This window comes from Pipra filicauda, unplaced genomic scaffold, assembly GCF_003945595.2.
Source record: "Pipra filicauda isolate LSUMZ 115617 unplaced genomic scaffold, ASM394559v2 scaffold2_size9829703_pilon, whole genome shotgun sequence".
NCBI classification, from domain to species: Eukaryota; Metazoa; Chordata; class Aves; order Passeriformes; family Pipridae; genus Pipra; species Pipra filicauda.
Genome location: NW_024104421.1, coordinates 5204027 through 5216435, shown reverse-complemented (window position 1 = coordinate 5216435; position 12409 = coordinate 5204027). Strand labels below are relative to the sequence as shown.

The following is a 12409-nucleotide window of genomic DNA, read 5'->3' as shown; positions in this document are numbered from 1 at the left end:
TGAGAATTAAATGCCAGGCTGTAAATCACTCTTGAAAGACATCTGAAAAGCAAGCAGGCTTTCAGGTTTAATGTGCTTTCAGAAATGAGCAACTCCACAAAATTACCTACTTTTGCAGTGATTTTTATTTTTAAAGCTTTTAGAAGAGCCATTTTATGAAATGCTCTTGTAACAATGAAGAACAATAAAATCTAAAACCTACGAAAAAAAACTTGGGATTGCAGTAAACTAGCACAGTTCTGTTGAAACCCATGGGGCTAGTTTGGCTTATTTCAACTAAACATGTGACCTCAGCTGGGCTTGGGATTTGAGAGAAATGTGTCACATTTTAAGGCTACTTTCCTTTTTTCTATTTTGATAAAATGAAATATATCACCATACAGAATTCTCTAAAAGGAAAAGGATTGCCCATTATGATCTTATGATCTGAATTCCTTCAAAATATGAAATGCTTTACTTTTTGCAGTGTTTTCCTGTGTGGGACTTTAAATACCAGGCATAAACAATAGGGAAAGAAGCATCTACCACAGTTTGTTTGGGGGGCACTCCAACAAAGGAGACTCTCAGGTGGTTTGTTGTTGACTCTGTTTAAGAGAGAATGCTGCAGCCACTGGTTATTGTTCATTTCATAAGCCTGTTGGGAAACCTTTTTCTTCAGGTGCATCATCTACACAAGGATCTTGATTTAAATTTAAGCTAAAATAACAGAACTTTATATTCAATTTTAGAACTTCCATGCTAAAATATCCGACAGAGAAGTGATGTCAAAGCAGATACTACAGGAGACCTTTTTTGGTTTGGTCTTTCCTTGAAGAGGTTGAGAGAATCATATTTCATATTTGGGACTGTGGTATATTAAGAGGCACCTAGTGACTTTATATTCAAGGAGTTTGAACACAACTGCAAAGGAAAGGTCATTTTTCATAGTGTTTCACACTGTTGAACTGAGCATTAGGCTTTCTATATGCCCTGACTTTTTCATGTAGTTGTGAAAACAAACACAAACACATGCAAAGGTAGGCTGTAATTGTGCTGGACACATACAAGCTGCTTCTGCCTATCAGAAGAATAAAGACTTGAAAGTGTAAAAATACATCTTTGCAGAACAGAAGCAAAAAAAAGTAACACACAGCAAAGCAAAATGGTAATGCTTACCATTACCTAGGAGAAATGGAACATGATACTTTGAAAAAGGACTGAGTGCTATTTTTAGCCCCTGTGGGCAGTTAGGAGCTACAATTAGAAAGCCCAGATCAAGTCATGCTGTCACAGCTTGATGTCAGAGAGACATGCATGCTGATTTAAAGGTGAGGGCAAGCAAACGGAAATCGATGAGGAAATGAGAATCTCTTTCTTGAGAGATCTTCAATTCAGCTTGTCTTCCTCTGAAAAAGGCAGCAAAAGCAGTCCAGCTTTCCCTCTACTAGCAGTAGTCAAAGCTGGGCCCAGAGCATAGTTGAAGGCAGTCTCTTCTGCCAAGCACCAAGCCCAGAAGAAGGTGCCAAAGAAAGACAGGCACAGCTTGCTAGTGCATGGGGAGCATGGGGCAGGGGAGCCTGCTGGGCTTCTCCCTCTGCCAACTTCAGCTATTTTGGCTCTTGGTCTCCATCAAACACATTCCCAGCTACAGCCTCCCAGTCCCCACAACACTGAGAGCTAATGAAAGGACAGGGGATAGATAGATTCACTCACATAATATGGCTGAAATATTTGTGTGAAGGAAATAGTTCACAAATTTAAAAGAAAAAACACCAAAACATGCTTCCATTTAATGTAGGTTTGATTCATTCTTTCTCCACTCCTGAGGACTCAGCCTCAAGCCAAGCTACACTTGGCTCCATAGTGTTTGAGTTTGGATGCTGCTCTTTTGCACCCTCTCTGATGAAGAAGCAGGTGTGGGTTGCTACATTTCTTGCTGCTTGCTTGACTGCACAAGTCATCTGAGAACAGAAACTCTTTCTGATACAAGGCTTTTAAACTTTCTCTGTAAAGGCAGAAGAATAACATTCTTCACTGTTCCTTCACAAAACAGATAATTAGACAGATGGCAAAAAAAATCCTACTTGATGCATCATTCCTTTCATCTGCTAACAACAGTAAGAAATCTTCCAGAAACTGGTAAGAACTGAAAAATTCACTACTTAATCTTTGAACTGATTCTAACATGGGCTCTGCTAACACTGGAATCTGAGTGCTCAGAAAAATCTCGGGTTTGAACCTGTCAATCTCACAAGCTGAGCCTAAGGCCATGTGATGGTGTAAAATCCTGACAAATGCATTCAGAAAGCTGGGACTGTTGTAGATTCCTAAGGACAACCATAACATAAATCAACAACTCTGTCTCAAGACCCTTATACTCTGAACATGTAGAGAGGTACCTAAAGTGACAGGTAAGACTCCAGGCAAACATAATTTTCTGGACAATTCTACTTTTCAGGCTGCTTTATCCTTTGGCCTCTCTTACTGGAAAAAAAAACCTGTGTCAGTGTTTCTCAATCTGTGGTCCACGCACCTGTGATGTTCCATAAGATGCTTCTTTCCTCCCACTTACAAGTTTTTCTCCTCAGGAGACACCTCTTTTGATTTATTTTCTGCAACACTCCTTAGGAAAATATCTTGTTTAGACTGTCTGCAGTTTTACACTTTTCTTTGGAGTGGGTGTTACTTGCATGGTTCAAAGGCAGCTGTGATATTGATGGCACTGGGTGAGAAATTTAACATACTATAGGGTACTGCTCAGCTTTCCAGAATAAGCATTTTTTTGAGCAGAAACCACTTTAGGGGTTTAGCTTCTATGTTTTCTACTTATTCTTTTTTGTGTATAACAAATTTCAAAACAAATAATGAAAATTACCACCAAACAAGACTGTGCACATTTAAAGGCCAAAGTTTCTGGTCAGGCACAGAAGAAAAAGTAATTATTAGCTTGTCTGTCAGGCAAAGAAAGATGTCTCAACCTTTGAAATGGCACTCCAGTTTCCATTTCCTTTCTTCGCCTTGTTCCATGCGGATACTACATTTGGGCAGGAAATTAAGAGCAAAAGCTTCCTGCAAAGATAAACTTCATGATTCAATTTATATAAACTAAGCCTTCTGTGAGTTTAACATTACCCTTCAGAAAAACCTGACTGAGTGCTCCAGGGTGAGCAGAAGACAAACGCTGCATAGGCTCCTGCACACTGTCAGTCACTCCCTCGCTGGTCCTCACACATCTGACTCTTCTGTCCTGTTGGGTTTGTGTCTTCCAAGGGGACTACCAACACGACCACCAGACTGAGCTCCACCCAGGCACGGGGGTGCAGCCTCTGCGGACGCCAGTGAGACTGCACCCACCTAATACCACAGCAGGACTTCCCCACTGCATCTGAAACCAGTTTGGGCCGCTGCCAGCAGAATGTCATCTCCTGCCACAGGTGACGTAGGAGGAGACATCATTTTTGCTTTTCAGGTCCCCAAGAAGATGCCCAAATTAGATTGCATCTGCAGTGCTGGGAGGGTCCCCTGCTCTGCTAACCACTCAGCACCACATGCATCCAAGGAAAAAATGTTTACCTGGTATGGCCACGGTTAACCTTTTTTCCTTGCTGAGACGGTGCCCATGGATGAATTCACTCATGGAAGGGGGGCCCCTCAGAAGATATGATTCTGTGGAGGCGGGATGAGGGGGGGCTCTTAATAATTTCTGGAGGTAGGTCCCTGAAGTCCTGGGATGGCTCTGATCACAAAGGGAAGGTGAGAATAGTCTTGCAGGAGATCCAAGAAAAATACATATGGAAACAAAAGAGTTTTACTTTAATTACCTTTCAAAGCCTCGCGAATGACAACATCATGTTAACTTGCTTAACAGGTAAAAACCAACTAGTGTTGCCACCCCATGTCATTTCTAGAGCAGGACACCTTGCCTGCCTTGGAAATACTTATTCACATTAGGGAAGGAAGAGATAAGGTTGAGTTATATATCAGCATCCTGGAGTCGACATGTACAAAGTTCCCTGAACGTTCTCTTGGTTTTGCATTGTGATTAGAGCATATGAGAAAAAGGAATGATTATCTGGACTTCTCTAATAGAGATCCCACACCTACAAAGCTTTGGCAGGGCAGTCACAAGACAAGAACTCACTGCTTGAACGGAAAAATATTTGCATCAGGTTATGAATGGCAGCCATTCCCCTTCAAAAGCTTGCTTGCTCCCATGTAGAAAACATGATCTGAGTGAACACATCCATATTATTTTTGAACTGCTAAAGAGCAAGTGAGCACCAGAGCTTAACAAAGAAATGCAGTTTCTTTTGTGTTAAGCACTGAAATTCTCATAGAGCACAATCCTTTTTTATTTCAGATGCTCGTGACAGAAAACTTTAAGGAAAACTGAAGGAAAACTTGTTAAAGAAAATACATTCACACTTAATATTAAAGACATACAAGATGCACTGAGACACTGACAGAGTATAGTTCAGAACACTGCATTAAGGAGGAGGAAATAACAGTGAGTAGGTGGATCAGAACCACATGTTGCCAGGCTTTGAATTTCATATTCACACCCTCCCCACCTCCTTTTCCCCAGTCAAAGTACAAAACCAAAAAATAAAAATAAATTTAAAAAGAAAAGAATCATTATGTTTACAATTCAGTGAACGACTTTAATGAAAGTCTGGCTACTGCACTGTACTGTAAAGATCACTGCATGCATACCTTTTCCTCTGAGTGCCACTGCTGACCAGTAAGTTTGGTTGCTGTGGGCCCTGACTATGCAGGAGGAAAGTGTCTATGCTTGGCACGGTGGCTGATGCCTCCTCACTTACTTTAGGGCTGCCGATCTTGCTCTTTCCAAGCTTGCCTTTGCTGCGACGGGACTGCTCGTGGTCGAACTCTAAATCCTCCAGTCGCTGGGTAAGGGCGAGTTTTTGCTGGATAGCCATGCGCAACAGAGAGTTCAGGGTCTTCTTCTCATCCTCCGCAGCCGCCAGCTGCCGCTGCATCTCATCCAGCTGTGTGACGTACTCATCACACCTGGGGGAACAAACAAGGCAGAAATCTGGGGAAACGGTCCAAGAACCAACTCTACCAGTGAGCACATTCCTGGGATTCAGTTACAGAGGCAGATTCAGATCCAAGCTTTTGCTGACCCTAATCCCGGAAGCAGACAGCCCGAATTCTTCTGTTCCCACTTTGAATAGATTTGGTCTTGGATCTGAATGCCAACACTTCCCATTCAGCAGGAGAACCTGTATCTATATTAACATAGTAGTCTACCATAATGTAATACATTTCTAGTGCAGATAATAAGCAATTGGAGGGGAGGTTTGGGATTATCTCCATGTTAGACCACAAGTAACAATTTTCGGTGCTGGTTCTGATAGTAAGCCATGATTAGAATGTCTATTAATTAGATAATACTATTTTTCATAGACGGTAACATCCACTTCAAGAAAATATCACAAAAGAAGGCTGCAAGTAGTGTGAACACTTGACACATCGGATTTTGGAAATGAGAAGCCCTCAGTTATTTGCCATTGTTAACTGATTAAAAAGTACTATTCAGAAAACCCCGCGTCTGGAGTTATTTCACATTTACTGTTGAATATTTTGGAGGTGTACTCAGGTGTTCATCACTATGGTCACCTACTCCTTTTTAACCCTCAGCCTCTTTTATCTGCATGAAAAACTCCCTTCGTTTGCTTTTGAACTCTGAGAACTAAAGCCACCTTTCTTATGATTTTGTTAATATCTAAGACCAAATTCAATTTAGTTCTGCTTTAAGCAATAATTCCTAAAGTTAACAGGAAGAGCAAGGCATTTCAAGATGGTCTTAAGTCATTTTTTGAAGCTAAATAGCTTCAGTTTGTTAGGAATAGACCATCTAATCAGTAAGAATCAAGAGCAATAAATGTACACCAGCAGAGAGATGATTCAGAGATAGCAATACTGTCTGACCATCAGAGACTTGTGGCAATATCCAAGGCATGTTAAATGATGCAGCTTTTGCCAAATCTCCTTCCCACGCGATCTGTATAAATCTAAGTAGCTTTGCTGTGTAATTGACATTGTGTAATGGATGAGGATGTAACTTTATCAGTATCACTCACAGAAAACAAGCGTAGAAAATTATTTTAGTTTTCCTTATCAAAATGCGTGATGCATTAAACTTGAATTATTGCAAACTGAGGGATGGAACTAATTTCTCTGAAATTTTAATCTTCCCCTTGGGAAACAGAAACAAAGCATACTTCAAAATTTGCAGTTATTCTTCGCACGCAAACACTTACATATATATTGTACTCTCCTTTTGAATAATTCAGGCACTGGAAACAAAATTACTAAGACACAGTTTCATCTACAGTTTCAGCATTACCTTACTTTCACAGGACCTTAATAAGCATGACTGTTGTTATTCAAGCCTTGAAGTAGAGAGATATTTATGAAATGCTGGTTGGCTTAAAGACAACTTGCACACCTATTTCTGCTCCAAGCCATGAAATGTCTATTGATGCTTAAGCCAGCTTCCTTGACAGAGATACTAGAATGAAATCAGCATTCTGTAGATTATAGCAATTCCTATTTCAAATTAATTGACTTTAATGTCTGTGTTGCCAGAGTCTTAAAGACTCATTCTTGTAACCAGATGGATCCTGTATCCACCTCTTATTCTCTCCCGCTTTCCTCTTTGTCTAGGAGACATTTTTTTTTTCCAAACAGTTTTCTGTTGAAAATTTTTAAAAGTAACACTTGGTTTGTAAAACAGCACAACTGAAGAGTTAACAGACATAAGTGCCATGAAAGTGGATATTACTAAAGCAGGCTCAGATAAACATCCTTTTTGTTACCTGCTATGAACTATATCAAGGTGGCTCAAGAAATCTGGATATACTAGATGCTGTTAGCTGGTCTCATACTTGAGACAATACTAATCACATTTTCCAATCCATCTAATTAATTATATGTCCTTCGTAGAAATCTCCCCATAACAGGAATCCCACACTTCTGGCAGTTCACTGCAGTGTTTGGGTGCTTCCAGTCATCTGACCTCCACCACAAACACACGGTCCCTTGTCTCTGGGTTTTGTTGCTCAAGCTTTTTTTTTTTCTTTTTTTGAGAAACAGCGTTCAGAAAGGTTAAACCTAAATCAGTCAAGTAAAGGCCATAATTAACTTTAGAAACTGCTGAATTAACAGTCTCAGATCTCCCTGAAGTTTGCAGCATTGAAGGTTATTCCATATAGTGGGAGGCAACTACTGCCTGCAGCCATAGCATTTCCCTTCACTGAAATATTCCTAGATATGTGCAAGTGTGGGATAAAAAGAGAAGTGTTTCCAATTAAAAAATGACAAAGCATTACACACATCCATATTGCCTTTTGCCCACATGTTTGACAAACAATTGTGAAGTCTCACAGGATACTGAAGAAGAAAAAGGTTAAGAGCTCCTCAAAGACATGACTTCTGGCATGATACTGACCACTGTGTTCCGAGCAGGGCTCCAGGATGCTCCAGGGCTTTGAACAGCCTTCCAGAAGGACTCAAATAGTAGTAAATAACAAAAGTTAAGTTATGTCCTCCTGAGTCGGAGCTCTGTCCCAATTCTTCCCTCGCCTCAGGACAGGTGTAGCCTACAAGTGACTATTAAATAACCAGTAGTGTTATTCTGCTGTCTGCTGGTCTACTTATTGCCAGAGCAAAAGTCAAGGTTTCACCTATTTCTCATTTCTCTTGTCTCAGAAAGGAAGCAGACAGACACATAAGCCCACTTATTTTGTATGAACTGATCCAAGAAGCTTATATAGGATTTTAAGGGATTTCTAGTTGCATCTCCCTCTCTCGTCTAGGAATGTAAACCAAATACCGAATCAGGCTTATGCGTAATTTAGGTAACATAAATCACAGCAGAGCTTGAGTTAAAACCCAGTGACAGTTCCCTGCTCTAGCCATATAATCAGAATTCTCTTGCGCTCATAAAAGTTTCCTCATCTCCAGGACCTGTCCAATCTTCCTAGTCCATCTCTTCAGCACACTTTTTCCTTTAAATGTTAATCATAAGAAAACATCTTGATGGATGAAGAATAAGATCCATGTCTGCAGTGTCAGGACTATGGCAATATCAGAAGTAATATTTCCTGTTCTCTCCTTTTAAGTATCTCCTTTTAGACTAGGAAAGCAAGCATGTGTAGGGACTCAGTAAAATCAGCTTCCTGAATCCCTTTAGGTTCCTGCTTTAAAAGTAGTTCCTTCTCTCCTTCAGCATGGGACTTCCCTTCCTCTCACAGGGCAACATCTACTCTAGATTGGAAAATGAATGTTTTAAAGAGTTAATTATTTATTTTTCATTTTTCCCCTGGATGAGCGCTGCTCACTGCTTCACACTCCCACAGCTCCCACCTTGGGTCAGCAGCTCAGGGGTGGAGTGAGGGGAAACAACAGGAGGGGCAGGGAAGGCTCTCACCATTTTCTCTGGTCTGGGAATACCAGAAGCAGCCCAGGATAAAACGAGCAGGCTAAGGGCAGGAGCTGCAAATCAGGTGGGCTACACATGGCTCTGGCATGAAATAGAAACTTCAACTCTGCTTTGCCAAACCCTTGTATCCCACAGAAGAGACTTTTTTATGGTTTTGGTGGTTTTTTTTCCTGAGACATGGCAGGGGAAAGGAAAGCTTGGACTATATTGAGGACATATTCTTGACAGGTATGAAGTAAATAAATCCCAGAAAGGGATCACAAAAGTGAAGGAGGAAGCTGTAGAGATCAGAATCAATTTTTTGGACTGAGTTAAAAAGCAGTCCCAGAAGGAAAAACAGAAAAGTGGAAGTACAAGCAGGACAGAAGGACTTTTGATAGGAAGATGAACTGAAGAAAGAAATTAAGGAGTGGAAGGATGAACAAGTGTCAGGGAAAAACACATAAAAAGGAGGACTCCTGCTTTCTGCATAAGGGAGCTTTGGAGATAAGTGCTATCTTTGCTGTTCAGACCAGAAACAGATGTCCTGTGCCCTCCTTATAACATGTTGTGACCTTTATTCAGTGCATTTAAGGAAGAAACCATACAGTTCAGCACCAGAATGAACATCCATTTGGCGACCAAATGAGCAGAAAAGGATGGTTTATGAAAGTGAAAGGATATTGTTCTATCAAACAGGATATGCAATCATTTTCAGATTTTTAATACAACCCTACTATCAGAGGGATGATCTCCCTATAGTACAAATTCAGGAGTAAGTACCATGTGATGCACTGTAACCATGGAAACCACTGTTTTATTCAACTAAAGATGAAACAATTGCTTTTTTATGCTAGAGCTTGCTATTGCATTTAATGTTACTGCACAAGAATCTTACGTGTCCTGTATTTTCAAACAGATTTCTCCTCTTCAACAGACTTCTAGAATGTATCAGCTTACTGTCATTTAAACAAATGCTCTTTGAAATGGACTATTTGGAATGAGTCAATGATTTGAACATTTAGGAAGACTGATTTAATTATAAAGGCCATTAAACTCCACGCTAAGGAAGGAAAATGAATATTTTACAACGGAAAAATCTATAGAAGCACACTGATGTGCAAGACCTTGTAGTGAATAATCTTTTATAACTCTGCTCAGAAAATACTTGGCAAAACTTACGACCTCAAGGGCAGGTATATGTTCCATAGGCCATACACTGAGTGTTTAATCACTACTGCATGGGGTTTACCAACAGCAGTAGATGCTTTGGTCGAGGTTTATCTCTGATAACATTGGACATTTATAAAGTGAAAATCTGTAACTCAGTAAGTCAGCCAGACTCCTTTTATAGTTCATTGAAGAGAAATAGAAGCTTCATTGCATCCTACACACAAGACATCTAGAAAAGGTTCCTGGATCAATGGCATCATTTAAGCCTAATTCTCATGGAAGAGATGCTGCTGTCTCCCACCAGCTTTAGGATATGCCTTAAACCCATATAAGTCTGCACTCAGGATGCCCAAATAAGGTAAGGAGCATTCAGTACACCAGCAATCTAACATTCCCTTTAATTAACTTCTAAATCTTCGTAAACTACTTTTACCTCGTAGGTTGATGATTTATGCTCCATGCAAGACACTTGTTTGCTTTATGCTCACGATGCCACTCCTCTCCTCCAGAGTTAGCCGCCTTCCAGGGAGTCTTACAGAGTTAGTACATTCATGTATCTCCTAGAGTAATGAGCTTGCAAGTAAAGATCAACACATGCATTTCTAATACACACACACAGCTTTCCTTTCTCGAAGAAAATCTTTAGATGCCAATTAAATCAATCAGGCTACCTTGGTTCACACCACCTGCTGAGCTGGGTCTTCTTTTCCATTATGTCACTACGCGAACTCTTCTGACGATGAACCTATGATGAATTTGTACACAGCACCAATGTCACGACACATAAATGTCCCTTCTCTTTCCTTCCCACCTCTCCCAGCTGCTGCAGCCACTGTGACTAGGCAACAAAGGACTTTAGAAAGCTGGAAGTGGTGAGACAGCACCTATATACCACAGGGACAGATGTTGACATGAGGTACGACATCTTATCATTTGTGGACTAAAGCACAAAGAAGAAACTTGCACTGTGTTTGACCATAAGGGGGGAAAAAAGTCCTAATCTAACAGAATAATTTCCTTAGGATAATCATTTGCTTGTGTACTTGTGAATTAAGAATTTATTGATGAAAATGTTGGATTTTTAAAAAAAAATTATTTTTAGGTAACATAGTGTTAAGTTGCACCAGGGGAGTTTTAGGTTGTACATTAGGAAGGATTTCTTCACAGTAAGGGTGATTAGACATTGGAATGGACAGCCCAGGGGGGTGGTGGAGCCCCCTTCCCTGGCAGTGTTTAAGGAAAGACTGGATGTGGCCCTGAGTGCCATGGTCTAGTTGACACTGTGTTGTCCGGTCATAGGTTGGACTCAAGGATCTCAGAGGTCTTTTCCAACCCACTTGATTCTGTGACTCAGTGTAAAACCAAAAGCTCCTCTGAAGAAGGTGTGGGAGAAGGAAAGATGAAAGATGATTAATTACTGTCCTGCCAGGATGAACTATGATACAGAAGATCAGTTAAACTTATTTTGTGAAAGAGAAGATAATAAATTGAAAATCACAGTGAGAGAAAATAAGAATTCATGCTGGAGTGGGAAATTACAGTGGCCTTACAATTATTAGTGCTGGATTACAGCATAGGCTGGCTGATGAAATAGATTTTACTAGTGGTAAGTAATGAATCTCATTGTAATGAAAACATGGGGTTCTGAAGATCATCATTAACCGTACGATAGCTTTACATGACAGAATCACTGCGTACTTCTGAATGGGAAAATCAGCCACATAAATCTACTATTTGATTTCCACTTTAAAAAGCTCTATAAATGCAAATATACTGCAAGCATATATTGGCATTTATAACAATTTACTCAAGGTTGTATTGACATTGCTATTCTCCAGCTTTATTTTCCAAGACACGCAGCTCCAGTAGCACTTGAAAGCTTGCAAGTTTTGCAGTGTGCATTCTAGGACTCATTCACCTTCATGCAGCTGATGCCTTAAGTCTCTAATGGTTTTTTATTTTTCTAATATTTGTAAGACTTGTAAGTTTTATAAGTAGGTTTTAAAAGCAGCAACCCCTCCCTCCTTTGTCCTTTGTCCCTTATCCCTTTCTCTAGCACCCTTGTTTATACATTCCTTAACCCTCTTACCCCATTCTATGCTCCCTATATCAATCCTACTCCTGAACACAGCAGAGATGTTTAGTCTTTTGTCAAGTCAAGGCCTAGATTGTTGGCAGAACAGCATATCAGGGCCTAAACCACAGAATACGGTCAAGAATTAGGTAACTATGTACCCTTTGTGCTCTGATGGTGATGAAGGTGGGATAAATAGGGGGTCCCGAAATGCACCCCAGACCCATTTTAAGGGGGTGGACCCAGGGCGGACCAGAGTAAAGGCCACAGGGTGGACACATCTGGGATTGGATGGATGGTATTATAAAATGTAACATCTCAGGCATGGCCTGCGCACATCTTGTAACATCTTAGCCTTGGCAAAATAAACCCTTTCTTATCTCACCCCTAATTAACTGCTCTGGAGATTTTTTTTAGCACCAAAATTCCACGACAACACAGCAAACCTCTGACCTTGCAGAAAATAATTTCTCTCTCCTCCTAAGCACCCAACACACGCGGCTAAGTCTGTTGTCACTTAGTACACACGTATTTGTTTTTACAGTTCTGAGCCAGACGGTGACACCACTTCCCTTACCTGGTTGCAAACATTGCTCTCAAGGATGAGAAGGTTGCTGCATCTTCCTTCAAAGCCTTTAATTCATTCCGTAGTTTGGTCATGGTCTCAGTCACCATTGCTTTTTCATTTTCATATTTATTCTTCAAATTGGCTAGTGCCACTTCAGCTGTCTAAA

The 12409-nt window shown here is 40.5% G+C and overlaps 1 protein-coding gene across 7 annotated transcripts in view; it reads right to left on the bottom strand.

Moving 5' to 3' along the window:
• Nucleotides 1-12409, bottom strand: part of BICD1 (BICD cargo adaptor 1) — a 177151-nt gene that overhangs the window by 21813 nt on the left and 142929 nt on the right. For 4 of the 7 annotated variants that reach the window (XM_039383270.1, XM_039383271.1, XM_027726572.2 and 1 more), the window contains exons 6-7: nt 12253-12404; nt 4803-5010 (exon numbers count right to left, since the gene is read on the bottom strand). In XM_039383270.1, the coding sequence (XP_039239204.1) occupies nt 4803-5010; nt 12253-12404 (360 nt within the window). Of the gene's footprint in view, nt 1-3269; nt 3279-3552; nt 3744-4692; nt 5011-12252; nt 12405-12409 lie in introns of all 7 variants that reach the window. The other 3 variants (XM_039383273.1, XM_027726571.2, XM_027726575.2) reach the window with 2 other exon arrangements.